The sequence below is a fragment of the Diceros bicornis genome, chromosome 13 (genome assembly GCF_020826845.1).
Source record: "Diceros bicornis minor isolate mBicDic1 chromosome 13, mDicBic1.mat.cur, whole genome shotgun sequence".
Lineage (NCBI taxonomy): Eukaryota > Metazoa > Chordata > Mammalia > Perissodactyla > Rhinocerotidae > Diceros > Diceros bicornis.
In genome coordinates, this window is record NC_080752.1 from 44412263 (window position 1) to 44426541 (window position 14279).

Sequence of the window (14279 nt, forward strand, 5' to 3'; positions counted from 1 at the left end):
GCTCAAGAATGCTTCCTAAAGAAGTGATCCAACTTCCCTTTGTAATGAGAAAATGTAGCGTAAAAGTGCCAGCCATTTAGGGAAACCAGGGAGAGACGCAAACCACAGGGACTGAAGCTATTGAGGCTTGTACTTGCTCTTCCTGGTTCTGGGCTATTTAGGAAAATAACCCTAAAGGATGGGTACAAATAAAAATGGAGATTATCCTTAAGAGAGTTTGGTCTAAGCAAAAACCTATGGCTCTTTTCCTCACAGGAAACTGCAGATCAGATTTGCAATAAAATTGTACTTCTTAAAAACTTAGATGACCACAGTCAAGATGAGAATACAAGTAGACTGCAGTTCACAGATGAAGGGCGGAATATGGATTTAGAGTGAAATAGGCAGTCTTGAGTTTGAATCCTCCCTTGGTCATTTACCAGCTAGATAAACCTCCAAATGCTCATTTGTGAGATGGGGAGAACACTAGAGCCCAGCTCAAGGATTAAATGAGTTAATGTACAGAAAGCATTTGTTAGAGTATCTGATACACGGTAGATGCTGAAGAAATGGCAGCTGTTATCAGTGGTAGGAATATCCAAGGAAGCCTTTGATACAACTGGCTGGCTATACCTCTGAAATGAATCACTGAATCACTGAAATGAAGACTTTTTGGAAAATTCAAGTACAGAGCAGAGGGCATTCCAGGCCAGACACACAGAGCTGCGAGTCAGCGTGTGTAGGTGGGAATCTAGGGTAGTACATAAACTTACTCTGGGCGATCTGGCTGGACAATTAAATGACAACTAACGTTGACAGTTTACTAAGTTCCAGGCATTGTGCTTAACATTTTATATGTTTCCTCAAAACACCTATCTGGAAGGTGTTATCACCTCAATTACCAGATGGGAAACTGAAGCTCAGGGAAGTTAAGTAACTTGCCTGAGGTTAAACTGTTAGTAAGTGGCAAGACTTAGTCTTAAGCTTGACTCCAAAACTCAGACCATTGAACACTAAGCCGGCATCCCTACACTGCATTTGTAGAATTCTCGTCCTGAAAGAGATTATTAGGTATTCCCTGGGGTCCAATTCATTTGGGAAAGGCTGCCTACTAAACCCCCTTTATAAGATTCAGACTGCACATTAGAATCATAAAGTCTCTGAGAAGTCCTCTGGTAAAGAAACCCATGTGGCTTTGTGAAATACAGGGCTTCCAGAGTTTACTCAGCTGGGAACACTATTTTCACAGCACACTGAATAACTGCCTGGCCCCCGACAGCAGTTTGAGAAGCACTGCACTGGGCTACAACTGGCTCCCAGTTCTCTTGTCTTCTGGGAGGCTAGCTGCTCTGTGCCTGTTGAAATTCACAGAAGTGGGAGGGAAGGAGAGTGGGGCAGGGACCAGGGTCTAGGAGATGGAAAGCTGAAGCTGCAAACACAGGTGGGTGAGGGTGGCGGGCAGATCTGACACATGCTGCTCGCCTGGGGGGAGGTATGTTGGTCTAGCTGTGTCTCATCAGGGAGACCAGCCCCAGCCTGCCCCATGGAATGCCATCAATACCACAGACACTGCTGTTCCTGCAGACAGTTCTAACAGTGTCCTCAAGGATACCATTCTGCCAAGACAGGAAGGAAAGCAGGGGCTGAGTGAATTCCAGGAGTTGGACCTCTGGTGTAATGAGAGCAATTTCTTCCTTGTTTTTTTTTTCAAACTCACCAAAGGAACTGGTGGCTGTGTTATGGACTGCAAACGAGGCACCCAAACACAGCCTGGCAAGATCTCAAGTCACTTTCCCAAGACTGCTCAGGGCCTTCCCCTGTGTCACGGCGCCATGCAACTCAGAGGGATGCCACTGTCTTCCCTCGACAGATCCCAGACTGGATAAGGTCACAATGGCTCCTTTGAGGCCGAGGCTGTACACCTGTGATGCCACATGAACTACAAGAAGGACAAAAAGCAGGCAGAAGAAAGAGCCTTTTGAGAGGAGTGAAAAAGCGGCCAGTACTCAGGGGACTGGCTCAGTTATATTTGCTGTGTAAGGCGGGCACTAGCCAGCACTGCTAAGATATCTTTCTTGCCTTCCGCATTCAATTAGCAACCATTTGTACTTGCATCTTCCACTCAATCACCTCAAACCGGTCAATATCATCTTGGGCAGGAAGAACGGGCAGGGAGACTGTCACAGGCCACAGAGACTTTCTCATCTGCTCATTACAGAGAGCCAAGAATGTGTGTCCTGGGTGCCAAGAACAAGCCACTAGGTGAAGGTAACCGACATCTTCTGCGGCTCTCCCCAGTCTATCTGCAATCCCCATGGTCACAAACAAGTTGTGATGTTTGTGAAATACTGTGATTTAGTGAAATACTTGGCAGGCTGGATACATTGTTCTGAGATTTGATTAATAATTAATAAGCAGGGCACAACTGGGAAACTGTGGAGGAATGAAGTTCTTCAGCTCACAGCTTGTAACAGCTCGCCCCCCAGCAGGGGGTGTTGGTGGCCTCCGTTGGCGGGGTTCTAAAGGAGTCCTGGGCTCTTGGGGCGAGTTTCTTTGCCTGAGCAAAGCTCATACATTCCATGTCCCCTGGCGTGCTAGGCACAGCTACTTGCCTTCCTGCGCCTCTTCTGGCTTCTCTGCCTTAAAGTAATCTTGCTCTCCCACCACTCAGGACTTTTTGCTCTTTAGCACAATCATTTTGAATGGAAGGGAATCAGAGACTTAGGGAAACTTCTTGAAGTTTCTCCCAGGGTTGGCAAAGAAACCCTCTCTCTACCTTCTCAATCCCCTACTTCTTTTCAATTAAGATTACCAGAAAGCTTGTAAGTCCCATAATATTCTACATCTGCTGACATCAGGAAACCTGCTTGAAGGGAGTGGCAGAGTCTCTCTTGCTTAGTTTGCTGAGGCCTAACTCTCCTTGTTGCTCCAGAGAGCAAGACGGGGCCACAGCAGGGCGCAGTCCCTGTCTGCAGCTGCTCTTGTCCCTTTGACAGGTACAAAGATGACTCTGCAGCCCCTGCCTGGTGGGCTGCTGATTGTGTAACTAACCAAGGGCAAAGGGGGCCGTTGGTGAAATCTTATGCCCAAATTTCTAGCCACACAGTTGCTCCCTGGAGGTTGCTGGAGCAACCACTGTCGAGCAGGCAGTCCAGTGCCTGCTTCAGTTTCAGAGTTGTCAGAGCTGGACAACTGTCGGATCAAAGAGGATCCATGTCTCATAACCATTTCCGTGGCTGCAATATTATATTACAGAGAAGGATGTGGGGGTCTCATCTCATCTTGGCAGGAAAGAGTGTTGCTTGGGGAGAATGGGGTCGAGAGGTATGCAGGTTTTGAGGTGTAAAGAAGAGGGAGCTGTGAAGGTTCATCACTGGCACAGAAGACAGGCAGGGGGAGACACAGCACGCATGCCCATATTTACCACTGCAGACCTTGGTCAGCCCCTTTATTTTATCAAAGAGTAACTGAAAAGAATGGAGACTGGGGTGATTTCCTCACTCTAATAAGGCGCGGCAGAACTGGGACTAGAAGCCAGGCCAGTGCTCTTGCGAGTGGTCCCCAAGGACCTGACCCACAGACTAACCTCGTGTCATCTTTGCTTTTCCTTCTCTAAAATAAGGACCCCTGCTACCCCATCCAGGGTGGGAAAGGCCTGGAACCATAGGAGAGCGGTAGGAGAGAGCTGTAGGAGCTGCTAGGAGAGGGCCAGACAATCATGATAACTTGGAGTTGCACTGGGTGGAAGCATTCCTCCCAGACACTCTGGACACAGGGAAAACCCGTCTGTTGTGCAATTCTAGGAGTTGTGCCTGCCAAGTTTCACCCTCAGACGCAAGAATGAGGAAACAAGGATAGAAGGGTTGGCCCTACATCCCACAGTGTGAAGTCCAGAGGGAAGGTAATGCACAAGTGGTACAGGATGTGGGATCCTCAGGCTAGTTCCCTCTGAGCCTGGTTCAGCAAATACGTCCCTCACAGGATTACATATTGAGTGCACAGGAGACACTCAATATTCATTAATCAGTGCCACATGCCACATTTTCTCTTCCCTTTGGATTTTTGCACATGCAGGTTCTTCTGCTTGGAACATTCCTACACTTTCTCTCCTCATATGCCGCCCACCTGATCTTCTGGGGACTCAACTTAGACGTTGTGTGTTCAGAGAAAGCATTCTCTGACTACCCCAAGGGGGTTAGGTCCCCTCTTCTGGGTGTCTGTAGTACTCTAAACATATCTGACCACAGCACTGACCCCACTACTATGGTCGCCCGTCTCCTGGACTAGAGTGTGAGGTCCCCGAAGGCAAAGACCGCAGATTACTTGTCTCTGCTAGCACTTAGTAGGACCTCAAAGAATAAATGCTGCCTAACTTACTACATTAATGAGTTCTGTTCCCACCTCCTTCATTCCTGACCACAATAAAGAGCTCTAGCAGACAGAGAGACAAACAAGTAAATCCCTGTTCTCAACACAGTGCCAAAGCGGAATGTTAAATTTTTTTCCAAGTACTATAATTCTGGTTTAAAAACCATGTCACCTGCATAGAGTTTTGGTTTTAAACACTGACATCAACTGTAAAAAAGAAATCCCCTGAAAGTAAATAGTGCCCTACAGTGAGAACTCACTAGCTACATAGCCCGGGTCCCCATCCCCTGCTCCCCCAAATTCTACCTGGCTGAGAGAATGGGTGTGTCCAAGGGTGTCCCAGATTCGTTTCATCTTGTGCTAACAGCAGACAGGTGAGAAAGCCATGATGACCAGGATGCTGCTCTACGAAAGCGTCACGAACCCAAAAAGGGGAGGAGACAGAGGACAGAATTCTTACCATCTTCCCCAGGGTGGGGCTGCCCTACTTATGAAGAGTAGAGATTTGGGGTCACCGGAATGACCTATAATTTCACCTTCACCTCTTCTGACCTTTCCTATTCCCAATTTTATACTCCATCTCATTCTCAAAAGAACATCTGAGATGACTGTCATTGTTTCTTCAGGTCTATGTCTATATCAAAGACTTTTAATAAAGGGACATCACAGTTGTATGATCTTGGGCAAGTGATTTTCAAGTTTCTTGAGCCTCAGTTCCCTTGTGTGTAAAATGGGGATAACAATGACCAAACTGGGTTATTGTGATTTTTAAATTTCATAATACATGTGGAGAATTTAGCCCAATGCCTGCCACACAGTAGGTGTACAAGAAATGAGAGCTGTTTTTACCATAAGACCCAGAGAATGCAAAGTTCTGAAAGGAGACTTTCAGGAACAAAAGGAAAGAAGATGTCGGTCATGGATGGACATTGAGGGTATAATGCAAAGTGAAATAAGTCAGAGGGAGAAGGTCAAATACCGCATGATTTCCTTCATTAAGTAGTAGATAATAACAACAATAAACAAACACATAGGGACAGAGATTGGATTGGTGGTTACCAGAGGGGAAGGGGGGAGGGAGGAGGGTGAAAGGGATAATTCGGTACATGTGTGTGGTGATGGGTTGTAATTAGTATTTTGGTGGTGAACATGATGTAATCTATGCAGAAATAGAAGTACAATGATGTACACCTGAAATTTTTACAATGTTATAAACCAATGTTACTGCAATAAACAAAAAATTAAAAAAAAATAAATAAAAAAAAAAAAAGAAAGAAGATGTCGGACTTTCTGGAGAACTATTTGATAGAGATTCCGGAACTCTGCACAAGGGGCAATGGCCGTGGGGACCTCTGAAATTTCTAGAATGTTTGAAACAAACTCTCCTGTTTGTCATTTTCTCCTGCACATTCTTACTTCACTTAGATCAGCAGTTCAATCCTTTAGATAAAAAAGGCCCGAGTGTTTATTTAGGGGAATCCATTTTGGGGGGAAAAGAAACTCTAAGAGACCACGGAAAAAGGCTTAGTAGAGGAGTGAAGAGCTAGAATGTTTGGACGTCAACAGGAATGAAGAGAGGGACATTCAGAACACTGACATGAGAACAGGAGGTCCCTGGAGGCCTCATTTTGAGAAGCTCTGCAACCCCTTAGACCTGTGCAGACCATTCCTCGTTCCCTCCCTGCTGCTCCCAGAGCTCTGGCCCACAGTGTGAGCATCACAAACCACACCAGTCTGGGAAATGCTCTGCTTGGACTCGCCGTAGTTCCATGACCCTACTTGGTGTAACCTGACCCACAAACCCAGTCATCAGGATGTTTAAAGGACACTTGATTCTTTCTGTGACAGTGTGGTTACCCTAAACCTGCTAAGACATGACTACAAAGAAGAGAACCCCAGCCTCTAGCCTCAGTCCATACACGAACAAGTCACGTCGCCTGAATCTGGGTCAGAAGGGCAAGCTGCTCTTGGAGCAGAGGGAGAATTATTGCCTATCTGACAATCCACAGCCACAGGTTCTCAACTCTGGCCTGGGTATTAGAGTCACTCAGAGAACTTTAAAAAACACAGATTTCAGGGCCATCCTAGCCCTATCAGGTACCTCAGGAGTGGCACCTGGGAATATATAGTTTGCAAAAGTGCCACAAGTGACTGAGATGTGAAGCCAAGGTTGAATACAATGCTTCATGGAAGTATCATATTTTGAACTTCTGGGAAATTACTAAGGTTCCACACAAGAAGACAGGGGAGCTGTCTTTTTTTCCTAAGTGGTATCTGCAACCAGTCTGTTCCAGCTTCCCTGGCTCTCCAAGAGGAGGGGATCAATCTGGAGGCAACTGCACTCAGCTGCCTAACCTACCCAGGCCTTTCCTCAGGGTCCCTGAACAGCGGAGATGCCTTCCTCATCACCAAAGAACTCAATAAAAGGTGTGCTTATCAAAATTAGATAGATTTAATAACATTTCTGGAGCACCTGTTTTGCGGCAAGTCCTTCCCCAGACACGTAAATTGCAAGCGTGTGAGAGAGGCACTACATTGTTCCCATTCAGGGGGGCATTCCTGGAAAAGGAGTGTTCCCCAGCGCTTTACCAGCTCATTACAGCACAGTCCTCAGGGAGATGTCTTCCCAACATGGTGATTTATTACCTATGATCAACATACAATTTGGGCTTTATTGACTGATGTGTCTTCACAATATCCTTTTCAAATGCTCTAAGGCTGGATGTGGCTAGGCTGAGTGCATGACCTTGAATTTACCTGAGGCTTATACCCTTGGGCTGTCAAAACATCTAGCTTATATATATATTTTTTAAAGTAAAAATACGGAGTGCTTCACAAATTTGCGTGTCATCCTTGCCTAGGGACCATGCTAATCTCTGTATCTTTCCACTTTTAGTATATGTGCTGCTGAAGTGAGCACTCGAGCCTGTATTTTAATCAAGAAAATAATTCCCTGTTTGCTTATCCTTTGGAGAACAATCAACCATTTGGTGGGAATCAAAGAGTTGTAAACAAGGGAGTGCAGGAAGGTACACAGGTGCTTTTTGGTGGAGCACATTAGATTGATCTCAGCTGATTAGCATTATGAGCTACGACTGTATTGTCTCCATTCTTAAAGATGATGAAACCAAGGCTCAGAGAACCTCAGTAACTTGCCAAACACACACAGCTAGGACAGGGAGGGCAAGGAGTGGATCCCACATCTGATTTCCAGACCAGTGCTTTCACCTTAGCTCCAATCAGTGACCCCATAGCCCTTCTGAATGGCTGTAGTCACTTATGTGCAGATTTATAATGGTTGACAATTCACATACTGGTTTTATCAGCCACATGAAAAAATCATGGATTAAGATCCAACAGAATTTTAGGAGAGCATAATTATAAAAGTAATGAGGGCTCAGAAGGGCTGAGTGACTTGTCTAAGATCAAAGAGTTACTAAGAGCCTGGGTCTGTATTTGATCCTAGGTCTGTATGGCTCCAAAACAGGAGCTCTTTTTAACGAGTTAAAGGCACATATACAGCTCAGCGGGGAGGAAATCACACGAGATAGGAGTCACGAGCCATGGATTTCCGTCCCTGTTCCAATCTTTATTAGCTGTATCACTTCGGACAAGTCCCTTGCCCTCTGTAAAATGGAAACAATGATCTCTGACCTACTTTACTGAGAAGTGAAGATCCAAATGTACGCAAAAATATTCTGAAAATCCTCCCCCCCCCCCCCCCAAATAATAGAGGGTAAGAACTCGGGCAGATCAGACAGTCAGACCTGGGTTCAAATTCCGACTCTGCCACTTACTGGCTTTGTGACTTTGAGCTAGTGATTTTACCTCTTATGCCTCAGTTTTCTCATCTGCAAAATGGGGCTAGATCAAGTACCCACCCAAAAGGTTGTTGTGACGAGGAACGAGAGCATCCATTTACACAGGGATTGCCCGACACATAGTACTCGATCAATAAACGTCAGCCACTATTACCCTTATAATTGTGCCTCTCGGATCTCCAACGTCTTCGAAGCTCGGGCTTTCTGAGCTACCAAACATGCCCAGGGACCAGTTTCGGTCCTATTATTCTCTGCCTTCTTCCCTGGACCCTGTCCCTCCCTTCCCACTCCCCCTTCTCCACAGCCCGTCTTAAAACACTCCAGGAACCCCAGTCCCCTGGCCCCGTTTCGGCGCCGTCTCTTACTCGACGACCTTGGCCGGGTCCCCGTGATGCCCATAGACCAGCGCCCGGACCCGGGAGGGCTCGGCAGAGGCGGAGTAGGAGGCGGCGGCAGGCCGGCGGCGGCCCGAAGCGGGGAGTAGCCTCCGCCGCAGCCCGGCCGAGGCTCGCGCCCCCCACAGCGCGCCGCAGACCCACATGCTCCCTCCAGTCGACCCAGAGCCGGACGCCCAGGACACGTCATCTTCCCGCGACAGCGCGCCTGCGCCCCGCCCCGCCGCGTGACCACGCCCCTTGCTCTTTTTAAAGGACCGTTTTCTTCCTCCGCTGCCCGCGCGGTGGCGCCTCGTGACACTGCGCGGGGAGCGAGGGATGGGTGGTGGAGGGTCTGGAGGGAGTCACAGAATCCGAGCCTGCCAAAGTTGATCTCCCAAGGAGCGTCTGGGACTGGCCTAAAGCTGTGTCTACAGTCTGCGATTTGGTGTTTGATTTGGGGGAAGTCATTTACCCTCCCCTGGCCTCAGTTTCTCCTCCCCACCATTTATTGAGTGCTCACTGTGCCAGGCCCTTTACGGCATCATCTCATTTAATCCCCACTACTCTCTAACAGCATAGGAGGCCAAGCTTACTTCCCTACACTGAGTTTAGAAGATGTAAACTGATGTGGAGCTAAGAGTGCTGGGCTTGGAGTTAGAAGATTTAGGTTCAAATCCTAGTCCTGCTGCTTCCTAGCTGGGCCACCTTCCGCAGTGGCTGAAACTCCCAGTCTGCTTTCTCGTCGGTACAATGGGGAAAATATACCTCCTTCAAGATCGTTGTAAGGTGGGCCGCCCCGTGGGTTAGCGGTTAAATGCGTGCACTGCGATGCTGGCGGCCCCGGTCGGATCCCAGGCGTGCACTGACGCACTGTTTCTTTGGCCATGCTGAGGCCCCGTCCCACATACAGCAACTAGAAGATGTGCAACTATGACATACAACTATCTACTGGGGCTTTGGGGGAAAAATAAATAAATAAAGTTATTAAAGATTGGATGCAAGAGTAGAATAAGGGGCTGGAGAGCACATTGTAAAAAGCTAAGTGTGTTCAGATATAACGGAGGGATCTCAAGGAGGATGAACTCCTCTCAAAATGCTCACTGTGTAGAAAGGGATTGAGTGGGACAGTGGAAGTACTTTGTAAAAAGATGTAGCACAGTGAAGATGCTAGATCATATTTGTACTGGAAAGAAGACATGAGCGTAACAAAAACTCCAGTTGAACGTCAGAGCAGGAGGGAGGGCACTGTTGGAGTCTGAAGGAGAGAGGTGCTCTGGGCTGGGGGTGGGAGGTGGGGTAGGGGCTCTTGGAGGAGGTGCTGTTGGAGCCAGTCCTGTGACTCAAAATCTTCAATTTGCATAAAAGTCACCGAGGTTGCATTCACCCACCCCTACTGAATTAGAATCTTGGAGAGGGGTCCAGGAATCTATATTTCTTACAAGCTCTCGAGAATATTCCAAGGCAGGTGGCCCAGGGAACAGACTTGGAGAAACACTGAGCCAGGGCTTTGAAAGATAGGGAAGAGTTCCTTTCTCTGGATTTTATTGACCCAAAGGCTGCCAGCTCAGAGCCTTTCCTCTGAGGAAGAGAAGGCCGAGTGCTATGATGAAGGGGGCAAGCGCGGGATTCTGGCAACACTGGCTGAGTCCTGGCTCTGCCACTCTCCAGCCATTTGATTTTGGACAAGTCACTTGGCTTTTCTGTGTCTCCATTTCCTTATCCTTAAAATGAAGGAACTAGTAGTATCCGTTTCAGGGTTGTTGTGCGAATCAAGTGAGATATTATTCACTTGAAGTGCTTAGCACAATGATTGGCACGTGAAAGCATTTAATAAATGATATTGGGGGTTATTGTGAAGATCAAATGAGAAATATCATGTGTAAAAATACAGACTAGGGTCTGGCTCATAGCACGAGCTCAAAAAGTGTTTGTACTTGGTTTTATTATTAAAGAAAGTTGGTGTCCCATGATGGGGAAAAGACCTGGTCCCACACAGTGCGTGCGCGCGCGCGCGCACACACACACACACACTACCCAGTCTTGCTTATCCTCTCTTTTCATGGTGACACACAGGTCTGCTTCCATTGGAAGACTCCCTAGGGGACACTGAGCTGTTGACATTGTCTTCTCTACCAAATTGGCTCCTCTGAATTCCTTGGGCAGGCCAGCCAGGAAGCCTGGAGAATCATCAGCAGGTCTTTCTCCTTGGGGCTAGACTTAGTCCATCTGTCCATCCCGATAGCCCTCACTTTCCGTCCAGGCCATCAGCTCTCATTTGAATGATATCAACAGCCTTCTTCCTAACTGAGATCCTCTCCCCTGTCTCTCCCTCCCCAATTCCGTCTTTCTCAGGCCTCCGGAATAATTTTTTTTTTTTTAACAGAAAGATGACATTTTGTCTTTCCCTTGCTTAAAGTCCTTCCATGACTCCCCAATATTTAGGGAGAACCAGAAGCCACAGTTCTTTGTAGAACACCATGAACTATTGATATATTAAACTTAAAATTGTAAACAAAACAAAGCTAAACTATGATTCTATGCTAATTCTATCATTCTCTCACACTATTGACATGTACTAAAGTCTTCAGAAAAATGTATGGAGGAAAAACACCTTCAAACAAAGAAAATTCTATTCATTGCAATTAATCTGCCTTCTTGCAAATTAGAAAAAGATGGCTATGGTTTTAATTCAATGGCAGAACCCCTCAGCTTGGCTTGAGGAATACCTGGGTTCCTCTAGGGGCACAGTTTGAGAACTACTAATGGAGGTGTTCAAGTCCGACTGTCCTGGCCTTGCACTCAAGACTCTGTACTGACTCCCACGTTGTCTTTATCTCCTGCTGTTGGACTGTGCACAGCCTATGATCCAACCGTACCTGATACCCACCTTTCCCAGCTCTTCCATGTCTTGTGCCCTTATTCAGGCTCCTCCTTCTGCTTGAAATGCTTTTCCCTGCCTTGCCTACCCGGGAAACTCCAGGTTCAGATATCATTTCTTTGATGTTGTTTCCTGACCCCCTAGGCTGAGTCAATGCCTGCTGCCTTTATGTTTTCTCTGGATTGGTGTTTTGGCCTGTAGGACACAGTCTCTTATTTATTTATGTGTCCTCTTCTCCCTCCGGCAAGATTGGGGCACATGTGGTGCATCTCCAAGACGCTAGCACCCAATATGGGGCCTGGCACAGGATAAGTGCCATAAATATTCCATGAGTTGAAGGTAATGGAATTTCTTCATGGCCTGGCCCTGTCTGTGGTGCCATCTCCTTTTCCCTAGACTTGGGCGGGTCATTCCAGGCCAGGACTTTCCTTCTCCCTTCCCTCTTCTCTTAAGGATTATGGAAGTTTGTGGTCTTTTTCAAGTGAAGCAGAATGTTTCCTTTTCATCTGTCCACCTGTTGCTTGTGTTCTGTCCTTCTCTCCATCACAGTCTCTGCCCTGTAGACTTCCCCTACACAAAGAGTGAAGGGGGTGGAATCAGTCAGGCCTGGGTTTGAGTCCTGGTTCACCATTTATTAGCTGTGTGACCTTGGACAAATGTCTTATGCTCTCTAAGCCTCAGTTTCCATATCCAAAAAAATGGGATCAGTGGTAAATTCTCGACATGAGGTCCTGCAAGAGTCCTCTGCAAACAGCAGCGTCCTTGATTGCTTCTTCTGTTCTCCAGATTTCTCTCCTCGAGTTTCCTTCTGGCTGGTCCTTTCTGTCTCTTCTCTGCTCCAGCATCTCTCTGTCTCCATTTCTTCCCCATCACCTTTTCTTGTTTCTGTCTCTCTCTCCCTGTGACTCTCTGTCTGGTTAATTCTCTGTCTCTGGTCCTTGCCTGCTGTCTCTTTGGCCCCTTCCCTGGCTCAGCCTGGAGCTCATCAGTGCTCACAAGAGAGGAGACCTAGAGCCTGGGAGCCTTCAGTCCTGCTTCCTTTAGGCCCAGAGCAACCTCAGATGTGCCAGCCTCAGTGCAGAGCCGGCCAGGAGTGGAGGCAGTGCACAGTGCATATGTAGGGAGGGCCTGGATACACCTTCAACCCCTGGGCTCTGTCCAGTGTCACTGCCTGCTAGTTAGACCCATGTGCCCACGAGTCCCTCTGCTTCCACAGTCTGTTCTTCACTCAGCTGCTTGGGAGATTTTTTAAAAAATGAGAGATCAGAACTTTTACTCTTCTGCTTAATGCTCCAATGGCTTCCCACTGCTCTTAAGGTTTAACCCAAAGACCCATAGTTTCTTGCATGAACGGTAGGGCCTGCTGGCCTCTCCAGCTGCACCTGGCTCCCCTTCCCTCCCCACTCACACCATTCCAGCCATCCTGGCCTTGCTGTTCCTCAAACCCACCAGCTCTAGCCTTTGCATAGGCTGTCCCCTCTGGCTACAGTGTTCCTCCCCGCTGATTTGCTGGTTCCTTCTCATACTTCGGGTCTCAGCTCAGATGTCACCACGTCACTTCCTCAGGGAATCCTTCTCAGATCACTTTAGCTAAAAAGTGATTTTTATTTATTACAACACTCCATCCATTTCTTTTAGAGTGCACGTCTCAGACTGTAATTATATATTTACTTGCATGTTTGCTGTTGGTCTCTCCCCCTAGAATGAAAGCTTCACGAAGGCAAGGTCCATGTCTATATTCATTCATTTATCTATTCAGTATTTATTGAGCACTAACTACATGTCAGACACCAAGCACTGGCGTACAAGACAAAGTCCTTGCCCTCAGGGAACTCATGTTCTAGAGGTGGAGACAAATAATGAATATATCACATTGTAGGTGCTCTGTTTAAAACTGTAGTAATCCCCTTCTCCCTCGCTGTTTCTCCCCATTTCTCTGGTACATCACTGTCTCATATACTAGAGAATTTGCTTTTTTCAGTTGTTTGTTGTTCTTGTTTTAGCACTAGAATGTAAGCTCCACGAGGGTAGGAATGTTTGTCTATTTAATTCTCCACCTTGGCTTATAGTAATTGTTGAGTAAATGAATCAGTATCTGGTATTGTTGATTTGTTCCAGATGGGAGGCAGGTCTCAGCCCCTATTCAAGTCAAGCCTGATGGCCTTGATTCAAATCTTGGTGCTGCCACATATTAATGCATAACTTGGAAAAGTCACCTTCTCTCTCTGGACCTCAATTTCCTCAACTGTGTAATGGGAATAATAGTGATGAGGATTAAATGAGTCCACGTGGGTAAAGCACATAGAAAGTGCCTGGTCTTACACAGTAATGGACAACTAGCTTGTGGTTATTGCACAAGGGCTTGTACTGGGTAGAGGCCCAAATATACTTAATCTGTATAACTAGAGGGTAGACTAGGACCTTGCAAGTTAGTGAGGAGCTGGACTTCATGGCATGAAAAGGAAAAACTTAAAAAAAGCCAGCATTGCAAGGAGAAATAGATGAATCCACTGTTATAGTTGGAGACTTCAATACCCCTCTGTCAGAAATGCACATATCCAGCAGGCAGAAAATCAGTAAGGACATAGTTGAACTCAACAACACCATCAATCAACTGGATATAATGGACATGTATAGACTAATTCATCCAACAACAGCAGAAAATACGTTCTTCTCAAGCTCAAATGGAATATTCACCAAGACAGACCATATTCTTGGCCATGAAACAACCTTAACAAGTTTAAAAGAATGGAACTCATACAATGTCTGCTCCCAGATCACAATGGAATTAAACTAGAAATCAATAACAGAAAGATAGCTGGGAAAATCCCTAAACACTTGGAGATTAAATAACAC

At 46.7% G+C, this 14279-nt stretch overlaps 1 protein-coding gene and 1 non-coding gene across 2 annotated transcripts in view; both read right to left on the reverse strand.

The window, feature by feature from the left end:
- The window catches only part of MECR (mitochondrial trans-2-enoyl-CoA reductase), a 32055-nt gene extending 23346 nt beyond the window's left edge, over positions 1–8709 (reverse strand). The window contains exon 1 of the mRNA XM_058553471.1: positions 8534–8709. Within this exon, the coding sequence (XP_058409454.1) occupies positions 8534–8709 (176 nt within the window). The remainder of the gene's footprint in view (positions 1–8533) is intronic.
- LOC131413261 (U6 spliceosomal RNA) lies at positions 7164–7267 on the reverse strand. Its single transcript, XR_009221925.1, has one exon. It is a non-coding gene; the product is annotated as a U6 spliceosomal RNA (small nuclear RNA).
- Positions 8710–14279: the final 5570 nt, after the last annotated feature.